At 38.8% G+C, this 24,348-nt stretch overlaps 2 protein-coding genes across 11 annotated transcripts in view; one reads left to right on the plus strand and one right to left on the minus strand.

The window, feature by feature from the left end:
* Positions 1 to 20,810, plus strand: part of ANKRD42 (ankyrin repeat domain 42) — an 86,148-nt gene extending 65,338 nt beyond the window's left edge. For 3 of the 8 annotated variants that reach the window (XM_075546377.1, XM_075546375.1, XM_075546381.1), the window contains 2 exons: positions 1 to 83; positions 1,900 to 7,382. In XM_075546377.1, coding sequence (XP_075402492.1) covers positions 1 to 83; positions 1,900 to 1,915 — 99 coding nt within the window. In that variant the 3' untranslated portion in view covers positions 1,916 to 7,382. Of the gene's footprint in view, positions 9,028 to 20,586 lie in introns of those variants that run through there. The other 5 variants (XM_075546383.1, XM_075546380.1, XM_075546379.1 and 2 more) reach the window with 5 other exon arrangements.
* CCDC90B (coiled-coil domain containing 90B) overlaps positions 7,832 to 24,348 on the minus strand; it is a 17,479-nt gene continuing 962 nt past the window's right edge. The window contains exons 1-9 of one of the 3 annotated variants that reach the window (XM_075546386.1): positions 22,085 to 22,102; positions 20,707 to 20,810; positions 16,419 to 16,620; positions 15,920 to 16,021; positions 15,021 to 15,062; positions 14,857 to 14,928; positions 14,703 to 14,756; positions 11,628 to 11,742; positions 7,832 to 8,278 (exon numbers count right to left, since the gene is read on the minus strand). In XM_075546386.1, coding sequence (XP_075402501.1) covers positions 8,223 to 8,278; positions 11,628 to 11,742; positions 14,703 to 14,756; positions 14,857 to 14,928; positions 15,021 to 15,062; positions 15,920 to 16,021; positions 16,419 to 16,595 — 618 coding nt within the window. In that variant the 5' untranslated portion in view covers positions 16,596 to 16,620; positions 20,707 to 20,810; positions 22,085 to 22,102 and the 3' untranslated portion in view covers positions 7,832 to 8,222. Of the gene's footprint in view, positions 8,279 to 11,627; positions 11,743 to 14,702; positions 14,757 to 14,856; positions 14,929 to 15,020; positions 15,063 to 15,919; positions 16,022 to 16,418; positions 16,621 to 20,706; positions 20,811 to 22,084; positions 22,205 to 24,348 lie in introns of those variants that run through there. The other 2 variants (XM_075546387.1, XM_075546385.1) reach the window with 2 other exon arrangements.

The following is a 24,348-nucleotide window of genomic DNA, read 5'->3' on the forward strand; positions in this document are numbered from 1 at the left end:
GAAGACAACTCTTCATGTGACTCTGGCAAAGAGAAGAGGGCAGTGAAGAAAAAGGAGCCTTCTAGGGGCGTGTTTGTGAGAAGGTACTGAAGGGGGAGATTTCTTGCAGTAAACATTTGATGTTTCTCCTTCGTTTCAAAAATGAATAGAAATGTAAATCTACGTGGATTCTTCTCAGAATCACTGTGATGTTGTTATTCCAATTGTGAAGGCAGAAGTGTGTTATACAATCTCTCGGGTTTAAAAAACGCCGTGGACTCAGTTGTATTCCTCCTCCCAAGACACTTGGTATTGCATCTTCATGGGCATGCCAAGACTCCAGAGCAGATTAACATGAGTCAGGAGCTTGAAGAGCATTCTCATAAGCTTTGTAAGATAGTAAGTTAAAAAAAAAGATAGTAAGTTTAATCAAAACACACGCCCGTTTCAGCTTTTAGAAAAGGTTACTCCCTAGTAGAATATTACTACTTTCACTTTCTAGAGAGTATCATATACTAATATTAGAGTGAATATGTTTATTTCTTGAAAAAATTTTTTGAATGGCCTCACTTTCAAAACAGGTATGGACTTGGGAGAAAATGCAGCGTCAGAAGGAGGATACATATTAAAAAAGAACAACTTTACAATGACAGCCACATCTCACCCTCAGGAAATTTTTACATAAAAACAAAAACCAGTTCTTCTATAAAGAGAAAAACACATAGTGTATGCTTGCTAAGAATATCCACTAAAAAAGTCTCAGAATTTAGCCATTGTTCTGTCTTGCAAGCTTTATAAGACAGGATATAGAGGAGCCAACATGGGAGAAGATAAGAAACACATGGTTTATGATTCTTCCTGTTTTTCCTCTTGAACTGAAAAATCCAGTGTATTTTGGTGGTGACATTTCAGCTTTTTCCCTACTTCAGTTCCCACATCTTTTTACCTTCCATCCTCACTTGTTACTCTGTGATCCAGCAAAGATTCCACTCTTTGGGGCAGATGACTAGATCCTGCCTGCCTCCTGCTGAAGATCTGATGGCTAGCCCTGGGCATCACTGGCGGCAGCCTTCTCCCCCCACATCTGACTGCCTAGCCTCCGGACCCCGGCAGCCACCTAAAAAGCCACTTGGACCCAGTACCACCAGCACCAGTTCCGCTGGCAGGAGTGTACTTGATTACTGAGCCTAGTTCAGGCCACTCAGAGGTTGGTAAGCTAGTGATTAAAAAATGGCTTATTGATCCTGATAGATAAACTTTATAGTCACTGTTGTTGGTGTCTGTAAGGTTTTCACATAGGCTTTCAAGCTAAGGTAAAAATACTAACCAGAAAACCAAACCCACTGTCAGAAAGCCAACTCTGACTCACAGCAACCCACATAGAGTCCAAGGCTGTAAATCTTTATGGGAGCAAACAGCCTCATTTGACTTTTTTTGATTATTATATCACTATCATTTGCCAATTAAATTCACTGACACCAATAACTATGTCATACAACCATACCAATGTCTGTTGTCAAGTTTTCTAGCACCATAAATAGGTATTTCCACAAACATGCTTCTTAAGTAATAAGTCCGCCTTTCTCCCTACGTCCTGCCTGATACCACTAATAGTGCTTGCTCTCTATACATTCCGCACAAATAATTATTGTCCTTGTGTGATAGTTAATATATTGTCTAGGTTCATTGATGGTGTAGTAAGTATTAAGCTTTGTTGCTAACATTCCATTGTATGGACAGGGAGACCTCAAGTTTGTGGATAAGGAAATTGAGAGAGAATGTTTCTCCACAGACTTTTGAAGTCTCCTTTTATGTACATTTATCTGTTCATCTGCTGACAGACATTTTGGTTGTTTCTACCTTGTGCCTGTGGTAACTAATGCTGCAGTGAACACTGGTATACATGTATTCTGTCTACAGGTGTTGCTGCTTTTAAGCTCTTGGGCATATGCCTGGGAGTGGAATTACTGGGTCATATAAAAGTTCTACAATCAACTTTTCTAGGAACCACCAAACTGTTTCCCACAGCAGTTGTATCATTTTTGTATTTTCACCAGCAATGGATAAAGGTTCTCGTTTCTCCATGCTTGCCAATATTTGTTGTTTTCCCTTTTAAAAAACAAGTCATTTTAGTAAGGGTGAAATGGTAGCTTTTTAAATAGGCTCTCTCAAGGCTGTGACTTTTGGGTAAGCACTTAACTGTTTATGTCACGCAGACTTCTGGCTTGGGCTCAAACATTAGAACCGTGGTGAGGACGGGCAGGACCGGGCAGTGTTGTTGTGCTGTGCCCTGGGTCGCTGAGCCAGAACTAACGCAGGGTTCGGAGCGCTGGAAGTGGTTCAGTGCCCCACTGTTGACCAGAAGGCTGGAGATGAACCCACTAGCCACTCTGAGGTTGGTTCGGTTATACACAAAGTTGCTCGTCAATGACAGATAACAACAAAGAGTATCTTTACTGAGAAATCAGTTATTAGTATGGTTTATAGTATCTTGATGGCAATGAAGTTTTAAAAACACAAATGGAAGCTTTGCCAAATGTGTGGAGCGGCTCTGCCTACATGGAGTCATCATGAATCAGAATTGACTTGACAGCGACTAATGAACTGGCTACTTGTCCCTGAGTGCTGCACCTGGTTAAGCGCTGGGGTACTAAGAAAGAGTTGCCCTTTGAACCTACTCAGAGGCACTGTGAAAGATCTGCTCTGCTTCGGAGAGGTCATGATCATGAAAATCCTATGGAATGCAGTCTACTGTGAGCCACAAGGGGTCACCATGACATGGAATCGATATGACGGCAACTTTGTGTGTGTGGTTAATTGCTAAGGATGTTCAGCATCTTTTCATGTACTTATTGGCCATTTATATATCATCTTTCGTAAATGACTATTCAAATCTTTTGCCCATGTTTTTGGTTAGCTGGTTTACGTTTTAGTTAAGTTGTGTAAGTTCTTTATAAATTCTGGTATTTAATCCTTATCTGCTGATACATGGTCCCTCAAGTTTTCTCATCTCTTGGTGGTCTCTTTACTTGGCTTGTGGAAGCCCATTGCTGAACAGTATTCATTTTGAATGTCATCGAGTTAGAATACATTCACCACATGAGTCACCAAGTTGTGCAACCAACACCACTATTTTTCTTTCTTTCTTTTTAATCATTTTATTGGGGGCTTATACAACTCTTATCATAATCCATCCATCCATTGTGTGAAGTTTATTTGTACATTTGTTGCCATCATCATTCTCAAAACATTTGCTTTCTACTTGAGCCCGTGATATTAACTCATTTTTTGTTCCTCCCCCACCCTCCCTCCTGAACCCTTGATAATTTATAAATTATTATTTTTTCATGTCTTACACTGTCTGATGTCTCCCTTCACCCACTCTTCTGTTATCCACTTCCCAGGGAGGGGGTTATCTGTAGAGCCTTGTCATTGGTTTCCCCCTTTCTACCCCACCTTCCCCTTATACTCCTAGTATTGCTACTTTCATTATTGGACCTGAAGGGTTTATCTGTCCTGGATTCCGTGTTTCTACCTAATTATCTATACCAACATACATCCTCTAGTCTAGCTGGATTTGTAAGGTAGAATTAGGATCATGCTAGTGTGGGTGGGGTGGGCGGGGGAAGCATTAAAGAACTAGAGGAAAGTTGTATTTTTCATCGGTCCTATACTGCATCCTGACTGGCTCATCTCCTCCCCACAACCCTTCTATAAGGGGATGTCCAGTTGCCTACAGATGGGCTTTGGGTCTCCATTCCTCACTCCCCATTCACAATGATAAGATTTTTTGTTCTTTGATGCCCGATACCTGATCCCTTTGACACTTTGTGGTCACACAGGCTGGTGTGCTTCTTCCATGTGGGCTTGGTTGCTTCTGAGCTAGATGGCTGCTTGTTTATCTTCAAGCCTTTAAGACCCCAGACGTTAGTTATATCTTTTGATAGCCGGGCACCGTCAGCTTTCTTGACCATTTGCTTACGCTCCCACTTTGTCTTTCAGCGATTGTGCTGGGAAGGCAAGCATCATGGAATGCCAATTTAATAGAACAAAGTGTTCTTGCATTGAGGGAGTACTTGAGTGGAGACCCAATGTCCATCTGCTACCTTAATACTAAATCGATAAATATATGCACATAGGATATGTACATGCCTTTATTTAGACCTCTATAAATGCCCTTTGCCTCCTAGCTCTTTTCTCTATTTCCTTTGACTTTCCTCTTGTCCCACTATCACGTTCAGCCTTCACTTGCATTTCAGTCATTCCTTTTGGTTGTTTTGCTCTTGATCAAGCCCTACCCAGGCCTCCTACACCCTCCTTGACATTGATTTTGGATCACTTCTTCCCTTATCCCTGGGTTTACCATCCATTTTTACCACCATTTCTAAAAGTTTTGCATTACCCCAGGGAAACTCAGTAATCTTATGCAATCATTTACCACTTTTCTCTAGTCCTTAGTAATTACAAATAAACTTGTTTCTCTGCATTGGTCTATTCATTTATAATTGGGATCAATATTCACCCTTTGTGTCTGACTTATTTGTGTACATAATCTCATAATTTTCACAGCAATTCTATCAGGTAATTATATGACGGGGTCTCTCCACAAAAAAAATGGAATTTTTTTTCAAAACTATGTATTCAACTTTTTTTTTTTTTTTTTACAAAATCACATTAGCACCTTCAAAGTACTCCATTACACTTAATGCATTTGCCAAATCTGCAATTCAATTTTCTGGAACATTTTTAAAACTCATCTGTTTGGATAGCTGACAGCATTTCTCTAGTTTTCATCTTCACCTCTTCTAAGTCGTCAAATCGCTGTCCTTTCATGTCCCTCTTCATTCATGGAAATAAGAAGTTTCACGGAGCGAGGTCAGGTGAGTAAGACGCAGGGGCAGGAGGCATGCTGGTTTTCTTTTTTTTGCCCAAAACTGGTGCACTGAGATTGCTGTGTGAGCATTGTTGTGGTGGCAAAACCAATCCCCAGGCCTTTTTTGTTACACACTATTATGCAATCTTTTCAGAACCTCTAAATGGAAAGCTTGATTAACAGTCTGGTCTGGTGGAATGGACTCCAAATGCACTACAAGTTGACATTTTCATCTGTTCGGGAAGTTGATGGACACCCAGAACAAGGTTTGTCATCAATCAGCATTTCACTTTTTTTGAAACAAGAATGACACTCATACACTTGAGTTTTTCCCATAGCACTGCCCATGTAAGCTGTGTTCAACATCACAACAGTTTCTATGGCATTTCCCCCCAAGCAGGAAACAAAATTTCATAGCTTCAGGCTCTTCTCTGAAATTGGCCATCAAAAAAAAGGGGGGGTTCAAGTGAAAACTGCTTTTGTGAAAAAGTTCACTGTGACCTGAGAGAACCTTCCCAGGAGACACGCTGGGGCACTAACTCAGAGCAAGTGGCTTGATGCTCGCCTAACAGGAAAAATGCACTCTGAAAGCTCTGCAAAGTGGAGCTTTTTTCTTTGCTTTTTTTGGGTGGGGGTGGGGAGTGTTACCCCTTAGTATTTTATCAACAACGTAAGTGGGCTTAAACAGAAATGACTGTGAGGATGGTGCAAGACTGGGCATGTTTGGTTCTGTTGCACACAGGTTGCTGAGACATTGGCACATAAAATATAGTACTTTACTGATTAAACTGTTATTAGAGAATATACTTTATAGTATCTTTAGGCCAATAAGCTTATCACTGAACTCCAGAAATCTACACTTACATTGATTGTTCCATACATCACTGTGCTGGGAAATAGGCCTCAGCCTGCAGCGGCAGCACCTGACCCATAGAAACAGAGCAGAATGAGTGTTCTCTGCAGATACGATGGTCCCAAATAGCAGCGGGGAGAAAGAGCTGGGCTACTTGGGTCTTTTCTTTTCCTTTCAATTTACAATTAGGTAAGTTACTTTACTTCACCACAGGCAGAGTAAGTAAAGAGACCACGAGTGATAAAAATGCTATGCAAAAAAAAAATGCTATGCAACTGGAGTTTCTTTCATACAACATTCCTTCAACATTTTAGTCCATTTTAAATCCGAACCAAAAACAGCGTCAGGGTTCCCAGTAAGACTAGCAGTTCTAAGGGAATGACATAACGACTAGCATGGTGCCTGGCACAAAATGGCATTCATGTTTGAGTGAACAAACGGTACAGCGAGCTTTAACCCATATGAGCTGCTTTTAATACTTCAATAAAAAACTTGTGCTAATCATAATGAGTCATCAGTTATTTAAAATAACCTTGTCACTTGTTTAGTTCTAGAAACAAAATATATAAAGAATAGTCAAGAGAGTGGTCTCCCTATATTCTAACATTATTACATATAAAATTTTACCTTAGAATTCTCTCATTTAGGTATTTGAATGTTTGGTATCTTTGGCCTTATCCTATGGATAAAACTGAAGATGGAAATATTTAGTAACTTTCCTGAAATTTATCCTACTGCCATTGAGTTGATTCAACTCACAGCAACCCTATGTAGGATTTCTAGGATGTAAATATTAATAGGAACAGACAGCCTCTCATCTCAAGTTGTGGACTGGTGATTTTGAACTGCCAACCTGTGGATTGCAGCCCAATGCCAATTACAGTGCCACCAGAGCTCCTCTGAAATGACACGTGCATTATTGATATTAATAAATAACCAAGTAGAATAAGACAAAAATAAACATAATTTCCTGATCTGCATTAAAAGGCGCTGATAACAAAATGGGTGCATAAGCAAATGTGGTGAAGAAGGCTGATGGTGCCAGGCTATCAAAATATATAGCATCTGGGGTCTTAAAAGTTTGAAGATAAACAAGCCGTCATCTAGCTGAGAAGCAACTAAGCCCACATGGAAGAAGCACACCAGCCTGTGTGATCACGAGGTGCTGAAGGGATCAGGTATCAGGCTTCTAAGACCCAGAATAAAATCATACCCAATGTGAATGGGGGTGTGGGGGACCATAGAGTGGAGATCCAATGCCCATCTGTAGACAATTGGACATCCCCTCACAGAGGGGTCACAGGGAAGAGATGAGCCAGTCAGGGTGCAGTCTAGCACCGATGAAACACACAACTTTTCCTCTAGTTCTTTGGTGCTTCCTTCACCCCAGTATCATGACCTCAATTCTACCTTACAAATCAGATTAGACCAGAGCATTATAGATAAGAGCCCGCAACACAGGGAAACCAGAATAGATGAACCCCTTTGGGCCACAATGAGAGTAGACATACCAGGAGGATTAGAGGAGGGTGGGGGGAGAAAGAGGGAATCGATCACAAGGATCGACATATAACCCCCTCTCAGGGACAAACAACGGAAAGGTGGGTGAAGGGCAACGGAGGACGATGTAAGATATGAAAATAATAATCTATAACTTATCAAGGGTTCATGAGGGAGGGCAGGTGTGGGAGGGAGAGGGAAGAAATGTGGAGCTGATATCAGGGACTCAAGTGGGAAGATGATGATGCCAGCAGCATATGTGTAAATGTGCTTGACACACTGGATGAATGTGTGGATTGTGATAAGAGATGTTAAGAGCCCCCAATAGAAATATTTAATAAAAAAAGGTAGGATCAGAGGGGGGGAAAAAGATCATGTTTCAACAGATATTTGCTGAATTTATGTGAATTGTCTTTAAAACCTTGATTTTTATAATAAATTTAGGATGGGTTCCTGAGAAGTGCTGGTGAACTGGTGCTTGTAAGTAAACTGGGAAAACTCATGCACTAATCAGAACACAGTATTTAGCAACTCTACAGTTCCCACACTGAATGTTAAAATGTATTGTTTTAGTTCATTGCCAAACACAAAACAAAAACAGTAACAAAAGCAAACTTGTGCTATGATGTCACTTTTAACATCCAAACTTTTATTATATATGAAAATGCAGGCTTGCAATAGTTGTCTTGAAAGTTGAATGCAATGTGGAGTATACAGGCTTGGAACATGTTTTCATTATCTGTGGCATGAAGAAGTCCAGTATTGAATTTAAGCAAACGAAACTTTGGATCAGTTTCTATGACGTAGAAACTATCAAAAGGAGACAAAATAGCCTTGTTATAAACCAATCAGTTTTTGAACAATAGCTTTTCAACATCACAAAAGTAAATAGATCTTAGGCTGAAACAGTTCTTTTCCGTCCATAATGCTTTAAGTAATCTTGTTACCAATCCTTGATGTAGTGTCCTAAGAAGCCAAGAGCTGCAGCAATGGTAGAACAATATAGTAGTTCTGCTGTTATTTCCAGATTCTATAAAATCCCAAGGCTATTGCGAGGCAAGTAAACACCGAGGCTGTGGACAGAAGAAGTTACACCACTAGTCATGTATTTGTGATAATTTTGCAGAGATAAAAAGAATAACGTCAATTTTCAATGTTAAAATGAGAGCAAAATAGGGGAAATTTGACCATTTTTTAACTCTAGGTTTTTCATGCCCCTAAAACGGGTTGGCAAACTGCGGCTCTCAAGTTCTATGTCGGGATCTTGGTATGTACATGTGGCTCTGAAGTAAAATTCAACATGAAAATAAAACTATCATAGTGTCATTTATAAAAGTCTGAAAGGATGACTCAGATAATGGTGATTTTGTTTGTAAAAATATATTCATGGTTCTCGAATAATTTTTAAATTGTTGTGAGGGACAGGTTTGGCTCTTCCTTCTTGAAAGTTTGCAACCCCTGCTCTAGAAAATACAACTAAAAACAATGGATATCCATAAGGACGGGATTGCTAATTCTCAAATGTTTTCTGTGTTTAAGAACAACGTGTAGTTTGTCTGTTAGAATCTATAAACAGCATTTAAAGTCCTTAGCATTAGGACTTTTCACAATGACAATTTCAAATAAGTATAAACTTTAGAGCCTCTAATAAATGAAAGGCTTCTTTGCCTACGTTCAGTATTTCAGGGTAGTAAACAGATATCTGTATCCTGCATAGAATATAATTTTTTCTTCTGGGTACATTTAAAGGTAATTTCATTTAATATGTCTACCAACATTTTACAAATTAAAATATGAAGCTTTACCCTGTGTGATCCAAGGATTGGAAATAATAAAATCCTAGATCAGAGAAGGGAATGGTATTAGAGTTTATATTCTGAGCACTCTGTTTGCAGAAGGCAAAAGTGAAAGTCCCAAATCCATTTTCAGGGTCCCTGCTTGGATTAAAATTTTGGTTAATAATTACCTGTGGCATGGAATAATTACCTTCTTTCTCCCAAGAAGGTTGGGAGAAAATGGGCAACTAACAACAATGAGCACAAGAGGGAATAAAATGTTCTAGAATTGATTGTTGTGATGATAGCAATCACAGCTCTTCTTAATATTATTGAATTATTAAATTGTATGCTACGTGAATTATATGTCAATAAAACTTTTTAAAAAGTGAAAAAAAATAAAATAAAATATGGAGCTTTAATAGAAACTCTTCGAAAAACAAATGAAGTTAAAAAGCAGAAAGGAGATCAGATTTTAATAGTTATATCACCTGCTCTGTATGTTACCTCACCTTGGATAGGTGTCCTTTAAGAAGCCAAAAATGAGTGAGGCTTTTAGGAACTCTCCAGTTTCAAATAGTCATGAAAAGCTTTTTTAAAAGAATCTGGGAGATTGAGTAAATTCGTTTGATTAAAGACAGAGAAGTTACGTTTTACAGAGTAACCAAAGACCTAACTCACTGCCAGCAAGTTGATCACAATTCATATCGACTCTGTAGGGCAGGGTAGAATTGCCCCTGGGGGTTTCTGAGACTCTGACTTTTTAGGGAGTAGAAAGCCTCATCTTTCTTCCTTCCAAAGCAAATTTCTCATGAAGTCTTTCTGGGATATATGATAGAGAACCAGTGGTACTGAAGGAAGACGTTCAAGCTGCACTGATGTCATTAGCCTTCACTCTCCTCCCCATGTCCTCCCCTCACCAAACGCTCTAGGAACTGATGGAATACAAATTGAAAGGTTTCAACAAGCTGATGAAGCATTGGAAGCACTCACTTGTCTATGCCAAAACATTTGGATGACAGCTAGCTACCTGGCCAATTTTGATTTTAAAATCCTTTCATGAATATATGAGTGGAAAAAATCCTTTATTGGTTCCCACCCCAAAGGTGATCCAACAAAATGTACAACAATAGGTGTATATTGACAGGGTGCTGCCAGAAATTCGGGCCAGCTTCAGAAAAGGATGTGGAACAAGGGATATCATGGCTAACATCAAATGGATCTTGGTTGAAAGCAGATACCAGCAAGATGTTTACTTGTGTTTTATCGACTATCCCAAGGCTTCAACACTTCAAGTGTGCTCATGTGGAACCTGTCCATGGACCAAAGTCACCTGTGAACAGAACAAGGGAGCACTAGAGGGTTTAAAATCAAGAAAGGTGTGTGTCAGGCTTGTCTCCTCTCACCATACTTAGTCTGTAAGCTGAGCAAGTCATCAGAGAAAGTGGATTAGATGAAGAACTTGGCGTCAGGATTGGAGGAAGGCTTAACCACCTGCAATATGTAGATGTTACAACCTCTTGTTTAAAGTGAGGAGTTGAAGGACCTGCTGATGAAGAGCAAAGATCCTCACAACTAGATCAGTAGGTGATATCATGATAAATGGCGAGAAGACTGAAGCTGTCAATTGCTTCACATGCATGTCTGCTCCTGTAAAGATTTCCAGTCATGGAAACCCTAAAAAGGATTGCTCTTAGTCGGACTAGGCTAGGTACCAGTGGGTTTTGGACTTACAGATTTAATTAATGTCATAAATGGATCCAAGGGACCCTAGAGTATCTGAGGTGTTGGCAATAATACAATGTCTTATAACTGCCTCCTGTGTGACCCCATGGGGGCCATTTAGATGCCTTCTAGGATTTTTGGAAGTGGAACTAAGGGGATAATGTCCCTTGGCTGTGCAAACTGGAATGGGGCTTGGGGCTGCCGCATGTGCTGCTACCTCTAAGGATAGCAGTTTGAACCCACAAGCCACTCTTTAGGTGAAAGCTGAGGCTCTAATTTGGAGATTTACAGCCTGAAAAACGCTTATAAGTGCCCCACTTAAGTAAAATTCAGACTATTTACAGTCATGAGCAAAAAATGGGTGTAAAAATTCCCAGTTTAGCTTTCAAAGTCCTAGAGTTAAAGACCCTGTATTTCCCCTGGAGAAGAAATCTTTGCTCAAATCTTAATTAATTTGGCTATAAGATTCTGAGTATGTATCAGTCCGCCAGGACTCTTTGTTTAGGAGTATACATGCAACTTGAACTAGTTTAGGTATAAAAGGGAATTTACTTACTCCAACTGAATTATGGAAGGGTAGGGATTGTTAGAATTGTATATTTTGTCTCTGAATAGATATTATTTTCTTAAGCCAATTTCCTGGATGGAAACTAGTAATTTCACTTTTTCATTTGTGGAACACCAGGTGTATTCTTACATCATTTTGTACTTGTGTTTGTTTCTTTGCTGTTCATATGTTGTTTTCTTCTACTAAGTTGCAGAATCGCCTATGATATACTTCACGCTTTCTATGGGACCATGCTAAAAAGGAGCTGTGATAGCGCCTCCTTTTTCTGTCCTGCTGTGCTGACAGAGTTACTTGGGACAGAGGAGCTAACAGATCTGAAAATTAAACAGCAGTACTTTCTGACAAATAACTTACCTGCAAGATAACGAATTGTATCAAGTTTGTTAGACTCCATTAGTGTTTTTAAGGAAGCGATTTCCGTGTCAATTTTATTACTGGTTTCTGAAATAACACTTTTGGTTTGGTTATCCTGTAGAAAATAATAATAGAATTTTCCCTTCTGTATTACAAACAAGACATTTTTATATTATAAATACTTATGGGATAATTATGTGTCACAAAAGTCTTAACTGGGCAAGCACAGTTGGAACAAGGTGGTATAAAAAATTCACATTAAATGAACACTACAAACTAACAAACACAATCCTTCTACTTTGATATTTGGAGACCACTTCTTGGGCTGACTATATACCATAAACATTCAACTGCAAGCCTTATAAACAAACCATTGTTGTTTACAGAATTCTGACGCACAGCAGTCCTACAGAAAAACGGAACTTCTCCATAGGGTTTGGTTCTGAGGACATACATACTTGTGGACATAGGACGGCTTCAACTTTCTCATGTGGAGAGGGTGGTGGGACCGAATCTCTTGGTTAGTAGCCTAACACTTAACCCACTGTGTCATCAGGGTTCCTTAAAAGCCTCAGTGTGTACAGTGGTGAGAGAGGCGCTACTGGGAGGGTGGAGGGAAGATGGGGTAGAAAGAGGAAACTGATCACATGGATCTATATATAACCTCCTCCCTATGGAACACACAACAGAAAAGAGGGTGATGAGAGACCTCGGACAGTATTAAGACATGACACAATAATAATTTAAAATTATCAAGGGTTCCTGAGGGAGGGGGTAGTGGGGAGGGAGGGGCAAAAGGAGTAGCTGATGCCAAGGGTTCAAGTAGAAAGCAAATGTTTTGAGAATGACGATGACAGCAAATGTACAAAATGTGCTTGACACAATGGATGTATGTATGGATTGTGATTCATACATACATCCCATTAAAATGCTTAATAAAAAGCCTCAGTGTAATGTACACAAGTGGATAAAACAAGAAGCACATCAAACATTACAAAAATCAAGAGGATAGAACAGGACTGGCCAATGTTTCATTCTGTTATACTTAAAAGATTCTCTGAGTTGAGCAGATTTGATGGCACAACAATGGGTAACCGACCAGACCATCAAGTTGGGCTGCTAGCTGCAAGGTTCTTCAGGATAAAGGAGAGGCTTTCTACTCCAGAGACTGTGTCTTAGAGACCCATGGGAGGCAGTTCTGTTTTGTAGGGTGTTATGAGTCAAATCAACTCCATGGTAGTCAGTTTTTCAGTTAACAATAACATTGTTAATTTTCAGCTTGTAATAACCTTTTGTCTGAATGTAGTTGCAAACGGTTGTGATGTTAATTTCATGAAGTTTAGCCTTTTTTTTTGGGGGGGGGGGTGGCAAGCACAAACTTTACTCTCAGAACTATTACTTTACGTGTCTAAAGTCCTGGGGCTATCACAGCTCAAATTTGAAATATATTCTGCAAAATAGCCAGGTTTATAATATGGCCAAAGGAGCTGGCTGTAATATGTGATGGGCAACATGACGGCTATATGTATAGGAGCTGAGGGGTAGGAGAAATTAGTAGATGGGACCTGGTGCTCAGAAACTACTTACGAGAGAAACTGTTGATTTCTTGTTTTACCTCCTGTATTTGGTCAAGAAGTGAGAGAACAGGATCTTCAGGGCAAATGAGACCTTCCTTTCTATCACATTATAAGCCCCCCAAAAAGGATGCTTTTTCTGTTACACTACAGAGCAAATGGCTTTTAACTTTTAAGCAAAGGATTAGGCTGAGTCAGAAAGTGGAGTTTTAGTTCCAGCACAGAGATCAAGCAATGATTACAATTTAGGGTTCTTGAGAAGGTATGATGAGTATGGAGTTGAGAAACCTAGGTTCATACTCCCTCCCCCTCTACCACTTAGAACTGGGTGACCTTAATTATTCGGATCCTCCTTTTCCAAATGGAAATAAGTGTACCTACCTCATAGAAGCTGATTTAAGGACTCAATGTGTTAATAGACTGAAGTAAAATCTAGAATACATAATAAGCACTCAGTATGTAATTACCGTATATAACCAAATATAAGCCTACCCGAATATCAGCCAAAGCACCTAATTTTACAACAAAAACTGCATTAAAAATATACTGAAATGGGAATCCAGGGCAGATGATCCCTTCAGGAACAGTAGTGTGAGTGGTGATACTGGGAGGGTGGGTTGGAAAGGGGGAACCAATTACAAGGATCTACATGTGACAACAGAAAAGGGGTGAAGGGAGATGTTGGACAGGGCAAGATATGACAAAATAATAATTTATAAATTATTAAGGGTTCCCGAGGGAGGGGGGAGCAGGGAGGGAAGGGAAAATTGAGGAGCTGATGCCAGGGGCTTAAGTGGAGAGCAAATGTTTTGAGAATAATTAAGGCAATAAATGTACAAATGTGCTTTACACAATCGATGCATGTATGGATTGTGATAAGAGTTGTATGAGCCCCTAATAAAACGATAAAAAAAAAGTACTGAAAAACTTGGCTTATATATGAGTATATACAGTACTCTTATTTTAAAAATTTAAGAAAGCATTTATTTAAATTCCAATTGTAGATCATTTTTAGGAATAGTGAATCCTTGTTTTTGAAAGTTATTTTCTATGTGAAAATAGTCCCCCGCCTGCTTAAGTATGCTCTGTAGAGGGAGCCCTGGTGGCATAGTGGATTACCTATTGAGCTAGTAACCATAAGGTTAGCAGTTCAAAACTACCAGCTGGAGAAAGAGGAGACTTTCTACTGCTGTAAAGAATTACAGTCTCAGAAATGCACAGGGGCAATTCTAATTTGGCTTCCAGGGTCGATTAAGAGTTCATCCAGTGGCAATGATGTTTTTTATTTAAATGGTATATGGAAAGTGTGCTTCTGACTTAGAGGTCAAGTGTTACTACTAAGCTACCTGGTAGCAGCCTCCTAAGCAAGTTGACTGTAACAGCTTTGTGGAAACCATGGGTTCTATGTGGCAGGTTAGCTTCTAAGTCCAAAAAATGGTATAAATAAAAATATGAAGCAAAAAAGCTCTTCAAGAGAGACATTTTTAATGTAGTAGCTTACTTTTTTTGTAAATTCTGTGGTTACTTCCATAAGTTTCTTTTGTTGATCTGTAAACTAAAGGATATGAGACAGTAGGTGGTTAAAATAAGTAAATAAACGTAGGGCATGATAAAAGGACTCAGTAACTCAGAAAGTCAGGTCAAAAGCACACTACCATATCTGTTACTCTGCTCCTTTCCAGGTTGATGTCTAATTTATTATCTGCTCTGATTCGGCTGGTTTCATTCTTTAAAGAAAAAGGAAAAGGTTAAAAAATGCTATTTTAAAAATATTCTGCAATCAATAAAATATTCTGAGGTGGGAAAAAATTTTACTTACTATTAGTTGCTGTTTAACTTGATCTAATTCAGTTTTCATTTTCTAGGTATAAAAGATATCACAATTAACATTAAAAGACTTTCTTATGATAGATTCAGAAATGCTGAAGGCCTGAATTGGCAAAATTTTGACCATCTCTAGATTTCCAAGGCAGAATTTAAAAAGAAAAGTTAAATAACAAAAAAAGCTGCCCCAAACCCGAATATTCAGAAAATAATTTTTATGACCAAAACAGTAGAAAATACTGTTCTGGTATTTAAGTTCTGGTATTAAATTTTCTTAAAAATAACTTTCTGAATTAAAAAAAATACTTTTAAATCATTTTGTGTAGGGGCACATAAAATTCTTACCACAATCCATATATCCATCTATTATGTCAAGCACATTTGTACATTTGTTGCCATCATCATTTTCATAACATTTTCTTTCTTCTTGAGCCCTTGATATCAGCTTCTCATTTTTCCCCTCTCCCCAACCCTTGATTATTTATAAATTATTACTTTTTAAGCCTACAACTTTAGTAACTTAAAATTCTGATTTAATTCTAAGAACATATGTTTATCTAAGTGACAAAATATCTTAAGTGACCAAAGTACAGGATCAAATAAATACAAAATACTATATTACTTTCCGCTCTAAGAATGAGTTATAATAAAACTTACATATAAATATGTAACTGAGATTTTCCTTTTTTATGAATTTTATTTGTTTAAGGAACAACTTATTCGGCATGCAAAACATAATGTATAATGTATTCTTAAAAAGACTGGATATGATTAAATAGACAGTATATCTAAAACCTGTTAATAACCATGTATATTGCTATTTGAGTCTATTAACAAAGTAGGATGCGTATGAAATCAGTTATCTTATTAGTAATAATTTAAAACTTGCTCCACCTCATTCTCAGCTCTCAGATTTGCAAATTCACTTTTCTCTAGAATGACCATATCTTTTCTAATGGAGTCCAAATGTGCCATTAGCTGTTGTACTGTTATTTCCTAGAAAAGAAAAATAACTTAGTACTCTATGGAATGCCATTTCTTTTGCAGAATTATGCTTTTCTAAGATGCAATGTTAACTGTTGGTGACTAAGTTAAAAACCACAACAAAACTTATAAAGCCTATATAGGTGGAATAACAAATTGAAAAGGAAACTAAGCTTCAAGGAAGACAAAGTATTTTCCAAAGAAGAGAAGTAAACTTTGTAATGAAAAGAATCCTAATGAAATAAATGCTTGTTGGGTGCTGTCAAGTTGGTTCCGACTCCTAGTGACCCCTGAGTCAACATAACACACCTTTTGAGTAAACAACAGAACAGAAACACTGCCCGGTCCTGCACTGTCCCGACAATTGTTGTTGAGCCCTGTTGCAGCCACTATTGTCAATCTCGCTCACCGAGAGTCGGCCTCTTTTCCCTGCCCTCGCATGATATCCTTCTCCAGAGACTTGTCTCTCCGGACAAGATGTCCATAGAATGTGAGGCGAAGTCTTGCCGTTCTTGCCCCTACGGAGCACTCTGGGTGCACCTCTTCCAAGGCAGATGTGTTCTTTTGGCAGTCCATGTACTTTCATAATTCAAACGCACTGACTCTTGGATCTGAAATTACGACTCTTTGTCAGTACACCATAACGTATATATTCGAGAATAAGCCAACCTGAGTATCAGCGGAACCACCCAATTTTACCCAAAAAACTGCATAAAAATGTGCTGATAGGCCTGGTAGGGGATGATCATGGGTAAGGTTACATAAAGAAGAGGTATAGCTGTCACCCAGGTGGGGACGGAGCATGATAGTGGGGCAGGAGGAAAGTCAAGGGAAATAGAGGAAAGAGCTAGGAGGCAAAGGGCATTTATAGAGGTCTAGACAAAGACATGTACATGCAAATATATATATGAGGATGGGGAAATAGATCCATGTGTCTACATTTATAGGTTTAGTATTAAGGTGGTGGAAGGACCTTGGGCCTCTACTAGTCCCTCAATGCATGAATACTTTTCTTTTATTAAATTGGCACTCTACGATGTTCACCCTCCCGACACAACTGAAGCCAAAGCGGGTGAACAAGTAAATGTGGTAAAGAAAGCTGATGGTGCCCGGCTATCAAAAGAGATAGTGTCTGGGGTCTTAAAGGCTTGAAGGTGAACAAGCGGTCATCTAGCTCAGAAGCAACAAAGCCCACATGGAAGAAGCACACCAGCCAGTGTGATCACGAGGTGCCAAAGGCATTGTGCAAAAAAAAAAAATATATATATATACCATAGTGAATGAAGTGCAGAGTGGAGACCCAAACCCAATTGTCGGCCACTGGAGATCCCCTCACAGAGGGGTTTAGGAGAGGAGATGGGTCAGTCAGGGTGCGATGTAGTACCGATGAACACAGCTTTCCCCCAGATCCTGGATGCTCCCTCCCCCCCCCCAAACTACCATGATCCAGTTGTAGGACTGGATAGGGCAGAGGTTGTACACTGGTGCATATGGGAGCTAGAGGCACAGGGAATCCAGGGGGTGAATAATACCTTCAGGACCAGGGGGTGAGGGGCGATACTGGGAGAGTAGAGGGTGAGTGGGTTGGAAAGGAGGAACTGATTACAAGGATCTACATGTGACCTCCTCCCTGGGGGACGGACAACAGAAAAGGGGGTGAAGGGAGACGCCGGATAGGGCAAGATATGACAAAATAATAATTTATAAATTATCAAGGAAGGGCTCATGAGGGAGGGGGGAGGGAGGAGAGAAGGGAAAAAAGAGGACCTGATACAAAGGGCTTAAGTGGAGAGCAAATGCTTTGAAAATGATTAGGGCAAAGAATGTAAGGATGTGCTTTAAATAATTGATGTATGTATATGTATGGATTGTGATAAGAGTTGTATGAGCCCCTAATAAAATGTAAAAATGAAAAGAAAATTAGAAAAAGAAAAAAATGTGCTGATAAACTTGGCTTATACACGAGTATATACAGTAATAACTTGGCTGAAATCCTTAGATATTTTTCTTACAGTTGACACTACCAAGAATATGTGACAAAAATATAGCTGGTCTCTTCCTGATAAGATACATAAACTTTTGTTTTGCTAGAGATATTATTGTAGAAATATTAAGGCAGCCTTAAAAAGAAAATTAAAATAGTACCATTAAACTTCTTAAAATTAGGTAGCTTGTAAACTATCATTTATTCTTCTTTACCAAAAGAAAAAGTTGAGTATCTAACCTTAAAAAGAACCTTTGTACAGGGTTTGGAAACTCCCTCCCTCCCTCACTGCACAGAACAAGAACGGGATCCTAAGCTGGAACTCCTACTTTGTCAGTCACACTGTGGCTGGGGTGGATGGCTGAGGCTCCCACTGTCTGGTCTGGGTGAGAAAAACTGTTTCCAATGGACTTGAAGTTTTAGAAAATAGAGGGTATCGCAGTTCCAGACACGTGATCAAGAAAGGACCCAATCTTTAAAGAGTTTGGTATGCATCCATCTTCCCCAAGAACAATCTTTAGATGATGGCAAAGCTACAGAAAGTACTAGTTCAAACTGTGAGTTCTAGAGTCAGGCTGTCTAGGTTTGAATCCCAAACCCTGTGAGACTTGGGGAAGGTATATAACAGTACTGGCCTGCTTTTGTCTGTAAAAGTAAAATAAAAGTACCTTAGGTGGTGTAAACAATAACACAATCAACTATCAGCTGAAAGGTGATGGTTCACCTCCACCCAGAGGTGTGTCAGAAGACTTCTCTGGAGATCTGCCTCCAAAAGGTCAGGCCTGAAAGCCCAGTGCAAGAGTTCGACTTTGCCCCTAGAAGGTTTGCTAGGCGGTAAACTATGGAAGCAGCTCTCCAGCCTTTTCTCCTGCAGAGCTGCTGGCTCGTTTGAACCACTGATCTAGGAGCTGAGCACTTAACTACGGTGACTCCACAGTACCTTACTTACAGGAGAGGCCTCAAAGAGTGGAAAAATGAATGAAAGGATAATGGAATTTTTTTCATGAACTTTTTGAAGCCTCCTTGTATTATTATAGAAAACCTTAAAATTTGAAGAGAAAATCCTATCATTGAAAATTTCAGTAAGTCCTTATAGCTCTTTTAGAATAGCTTTGGGGGAATTAGATGACTGTTTTTCTTCAGTGAATTTGGTAGTCTGCTATGATCCTGAATGGGTAAAGCTGAAATAGGGCAAAATAATACAGAATTTAAAGTAACTTAAATTTAGGGGTTAAATGCTTATAATTCTAAATCTTGAATTAAGAGATGGTAATAAAAATCTTTAGAATCAACTCACTCTCTCATTCACTCACTCTCAGTCTCACTGACTCACGCTCAGTCTTTCACGGACTCACTCTCACTGACTCACTCTTACTCTTTCGCTCACTCACTCATTCTCATTCACTGACTCACTCTCAAAGAGAAAAAAAAAAGCTTTAGAATCCTCCTTGACCCTGAAAGTAATAAAATTTGTGAGATTTTATATAGGAAATCTTAACTTCTGTTTGAGAGGTACATTAATTCAAGATGGAGACTATGAATTTTTATTCCATATTCAAGTTTTTAAAATGCTAATTAGCTAAACAAATCCCTTATATAACCTCACTGATTTTTGTTCTAATTGTGAAATAGAAATTCCTATGGCATAATGAGGAAAAGGGAAGTTTTTAGGAGCAGAAGCTTCCCTAAAAGTTCTAGAGTTAGAATTACTCGGTTTTGCCTCTCAGGAGGTGAGGTTCAGAGAAGTTGCAAGGTAAATGGGTCACTGTGGTAAGCTAGGTAGGGTCCAACCACTTCAGAGTTATTAGAGGGTTTGAAGGAGATCATTGATGAAAAACAGTCAGCACTGTGACCCTTAAATCTTAAGTGCGTGGTCCAAACCAAACAGACTGCCGTGAAGTCAATGCCAAGTCATAGTGACCCTACAGGTCAAGGTACAACTGCCCCTGTGGGTTTCCACGAATGTAAGGTTTTATGGGAGTACAAAACCCCATCTTTCTCCCAAGCGACTGGCAAATGGCATTAAATATGACCTTAAGGATTCAAGTATTTGGTCAAAGCCTAACAGCCATATGTGATGTGTTTGTAAAGTCTCTTTTAGCTTTTCAAGTCTGAAAATTAACCAGAACATAACTATGACTGCGATATAGGAATTTTTTAAATTATTGGAGTAACAATACCATCATCTCATGATTCGAACAGTAAAAATCTCATGTACTTAAAAAAGACTGCAAAATCCCAGTATCATAATGCTGTTATGACTGTTCTAACTCCCAAGTCTTTCCCTTTACTAAAGGGTTTTTTAAAAAAATATTTTTATTGGGGGCTCTTACATCTATCACAATCCATATATTCCTCCAATGTGTTGAACACATATGCCACCATCATTTTCAAAGCATTCTCTTCCCACTTGAGCCCCTGATATTAGCTCCCCATTTCTTCTCCCTCCCTCCCAAACCCTTGATAAGTTATAAATTATTTTTTCCATATCTTACATTGTCTATTAAAGGTTTTTAATTTAAAATGTCTTAAAATTTTTATTAAAAGGTCATTTTATTGGGGGCTTTTAAAGCTCTTATAACCATCCATGCAGGCTTTTCATGTTTTGAGTTCTTTTATGGAGCCCAGCAAGGAAGACGGTGAGTGGGGAGAGATCTGCTTATGAAGACTATTCCCTGGAAAGGATCAGAACGGAAAAGAAAGAATGCATTACCTGTTGGGCTTGAGTGACCATTTCCTTAAAGATAGTGTCCAAGCTGACATTTGATAAACTGCTCAGGACTGAAACGATGGTTTCTGCTTGTGCTTTGTCAAATCCTGTAAGCAGCAAATATTTGTCTGTTTTTAAAGTGCACATCTTTATGAGAATGGATGGAGTCAATTTCCTCAATAGTTAAATTTACTCTTGCAAGTGTTTCTAATTTAAAAAACTGGCAGATAATGCTAAATTAGTATTTTAACTTTCAGTTCTTACTGGTTTCTTACTATATCAAAACTGGCTATTGTTTTAGTTAATATATAACTAGCATTAAGATAGTATTGTATTCTGATTTTTACATAAAATCTGTATTTCCTTGGTTGGTAGTGAGGTCAACCATGTTTACATATATTTATTGCTTATATGTTTATTTTCTGTGATTATAACCTTTACTCATTAATAAGAATTCTTGTTATATAAATGAAGTAGGTTCATGTCATTTGTGCTAACATTTTAAACTTTATGTATGGTACATTTTGATATGCAGATTTAAATGGGTCTGTCACCTGTCAGCCTTTACTGTCACTACTTTGGAATTTTATGTCTTCCTCGCTTTGAGGATATAGTCTGCATCCTAGTATTTTGTAATTTTGTCTTTCATTTTTATATTAGTTTTTAATTTATCTGGGTTTTTAAAAAATGAAGCTGCATTATTATTATTTGTAATGACTAGTCATTTATCATGTCTCAGTTATGGAATCGGCTAGCTAGCCTTCCCTAAATTTGAAATGCCTTTTCACATGCTAAATTCACATACAGGCTCAGTCTTGTTGGAAAAATGCCATTAAGATATAGTGGATTTTTCCCCATAAACTTTCTGAAGTTCCCTGGTATACATACATACACATATATATTTATTTATTCATATACATGAAGAGGCTTCAAAAATTTTGTGGAAAGAAGGAATTGAAAGACACCGGAATTTTTATGCAAACTTTTTGAAGTTCTCTTTTATGTTGTTTCTGAATTTTACTCCTTTCTGTTAAATCTACTTTTCTATTCCTGTACCAATAAATTTCACTTAAATGGCTGCTTTGACATCTGGTAATTAAAAAAAATAATTTTTGCACATTGTGCACTTCCGTGTGGATTTTAATATTACTTGCAAACTAGTTTTTCTTTTCATTTTTACATACCGGTAACTAGAAGTACTCTGCACATACACATTTATATTACTTTTTCACTTAGTACATTTTGAGCATTTCTTAGCAAAAATTCTTTATGCAACACCATTTTTAATGACTAAAATATTCTGCCCCTATTAAACCCGTTCGGCTGTTCCTACTAGTGGTAGTAGTGCTACTGCTTACTCTCAAGACGCCCCTTTTCTCACCATGACTTTCCAAGTCCTGCACCAGTGCGTGGGTATCGAAGGTTAACTTCCTTTGCTCTAAAGGAGTTATGTCCACTTGCCTAACATCATATCCGTCCTTGGTTGTAGTGGTTAAGAAGTCTGAAAAGACAACAGTTACACGACAAAATAATAAGAACTTACAAATTATCAAGGGAAAAAGCAAACTGAGGAGCTGATCCCAGCAACCCAAGCGGAAAGCGAGTTTGGAGAATGATGAGGGCAATGAATGTATACGTGTGCTTTACACAGATGATGTATGGATTGTGATAAGAGTTGTATGAGCCCCAATACAATGATATTTAAAAGAAAAAAAATTGACAACCTCACAATTAAAAAAAAGACAATAGTTTTCTTATTGGAGCAACTAGGAGAGGAATCACATTTTAGATTCTACTGGATTACTAAACACTTAGTTCCATGTTTCTCAAGCAACTTTACTCGGTGTTCCTTCTATCTGAAAAAGTCTCTCCAAACACCTATCTCCTGCCCCTAAAAACAAGCTCATTGCCACTGAGTCAGTTCTGAATCATAGCAACCCCATAGGGCATAGAACGCCTTTGTGTTTCTTAGGCTGTTTATACAGGAACAGAAAGCTTCATCTTTCTCAAGCAGTGCAGAAGGTGGTTTCAAAGTACTGACCTTCCGGTTAGCAGTTTAACAGGTAATCCAGGGTACCAGTGTAAAACCATAAACCTCAAATGCTTTGGTATCACTAATTCATTTCCTATTACTGCCCACATCTCCTCATTGCTCAGGAGCAATCTTCTGTAAAGCTCATTCATTCATTCACTGCCATTACCTAAAGTAGCCTTCTCCACTCCCATTCTTACACATTTAGTTTATTTCCCATAGTTCTCAGCTTTAATCTGGCATTATCTTGCTTGCTGTCTCTGAACCAGAATGTATGTGCTGCCAGGCCTTGAATTTCTTTTCACTATTGTTTCTCCACCTTTAACTTAGTAGGATCACAGTATTTTACTGTTGAATCAATCTAAGACTTTAATTTTAACTCTTAAATCATTTACTGGTGTTAATGCAGGAAACGGAATAATTTTTCACTTTTGAGCGAGACATCTGACTTCAAAGTTCATGTGCTCTCCCTTACTAACTTTCACTGTGGTTGGGTGAAGGCTTACAGACCAAATCAGTTTGCCACTCAATTCACACACGTCATTGAATGCAGTCCCCACTTCATCCCATTCTTCCTTTCCTAATACTTAACTTTGGTCACCATGGTTGATTATTCTAAAGTGTGTGTACCTCCTGGGTGTTACCATTTCCCTTAGACGAGGGCCTCAGTTGGTGGAAAAATGGAAAAGGTAGAATTTTTCCATGAACTTTTTGAAGCCTCCTATTGTATGTCTGAAAATTGAACCACAAGGGTAAGTTCAGTTTCAGACCTGACTGGTGGCTAAGGGTCACAGTCTCAGGGTTCTACCAGTCTTAATCCAACCAGTAGGTCTGGTCTGTATGTTGTTTTGTTCATTTCCTTCCCCCTCTATCTAAGATTTTTTAATGTGATCCCGTTCAGAGCAGTTGGTAGTGGTAGCTGGACATCTAGTTTTTTGGACACAGGGTCTTGTTGACTGCCAATCTCATGGTCCATTAGTCTAATTGTTTCCATGCACCTTCAGCTTCCATGACTCTTCTTTCCTACCGAGTCCCAAAGTTACACCTAACATGGCTGCCAATGGACCCCAGTCATGTTCTACTCAAAGAAGAACGACGGAGAGAGAACATTTGTGGTGGACTCCATTGCCAGCTAACCCTGGTGTCTGAGACCATGGCCCTGAGTCCCCAGGTGCTGTAACTCATTGCCTTGGGGTGTTTGGTTCAGTTTATGATCTCTGTCACCCTATGCTGTGTCTCCTATTGATCAAGAACCAATTAATGTATTCATCCAGGTACTTAGAAGACATAGCTGCAACCATAAGCATAACTACTTTTCTGTTAGTCTACCATAGAGTAAATGTGATTCCTTCCTATTCATCTTTCCAATCAGCCCAGAAATGGGAGATTCAAGTCTACATAGAGGTACCTCGGAAGTTACACGTGGTTTTAGAATCTTAAAAAAGTCCACTGTAATGTGGACTTAGGTTAAACAAGCAATGGCATCACCAAAGGCCTTGTGAATGCTAGCAGCAAAACTGCTGTTGTGCAGACAGAGGTCAACCTCTGCAGCCTTCCTTGCCTGGAGCTGGCTGGAGAAAAGTGAAACACAAAGTTTAAAATGGCACAATCAA

This window comes from Tenrec ecaudatus, chromosome 4 (genome assembly GCF_050624435.1).
Source record: "Tenrec ecaudatus isolate mTenEca1 chromosome 4, mTenEca1.hap1, whole genome shotgun sequence".
Taxonomy (NCBI): domain Eukaryota; kingdom Metazoa; phylum Chordata; class Mammalia; order Afrosoricida; family Tenrecidae; genus Tenrec; species Tenrec ecaudatus.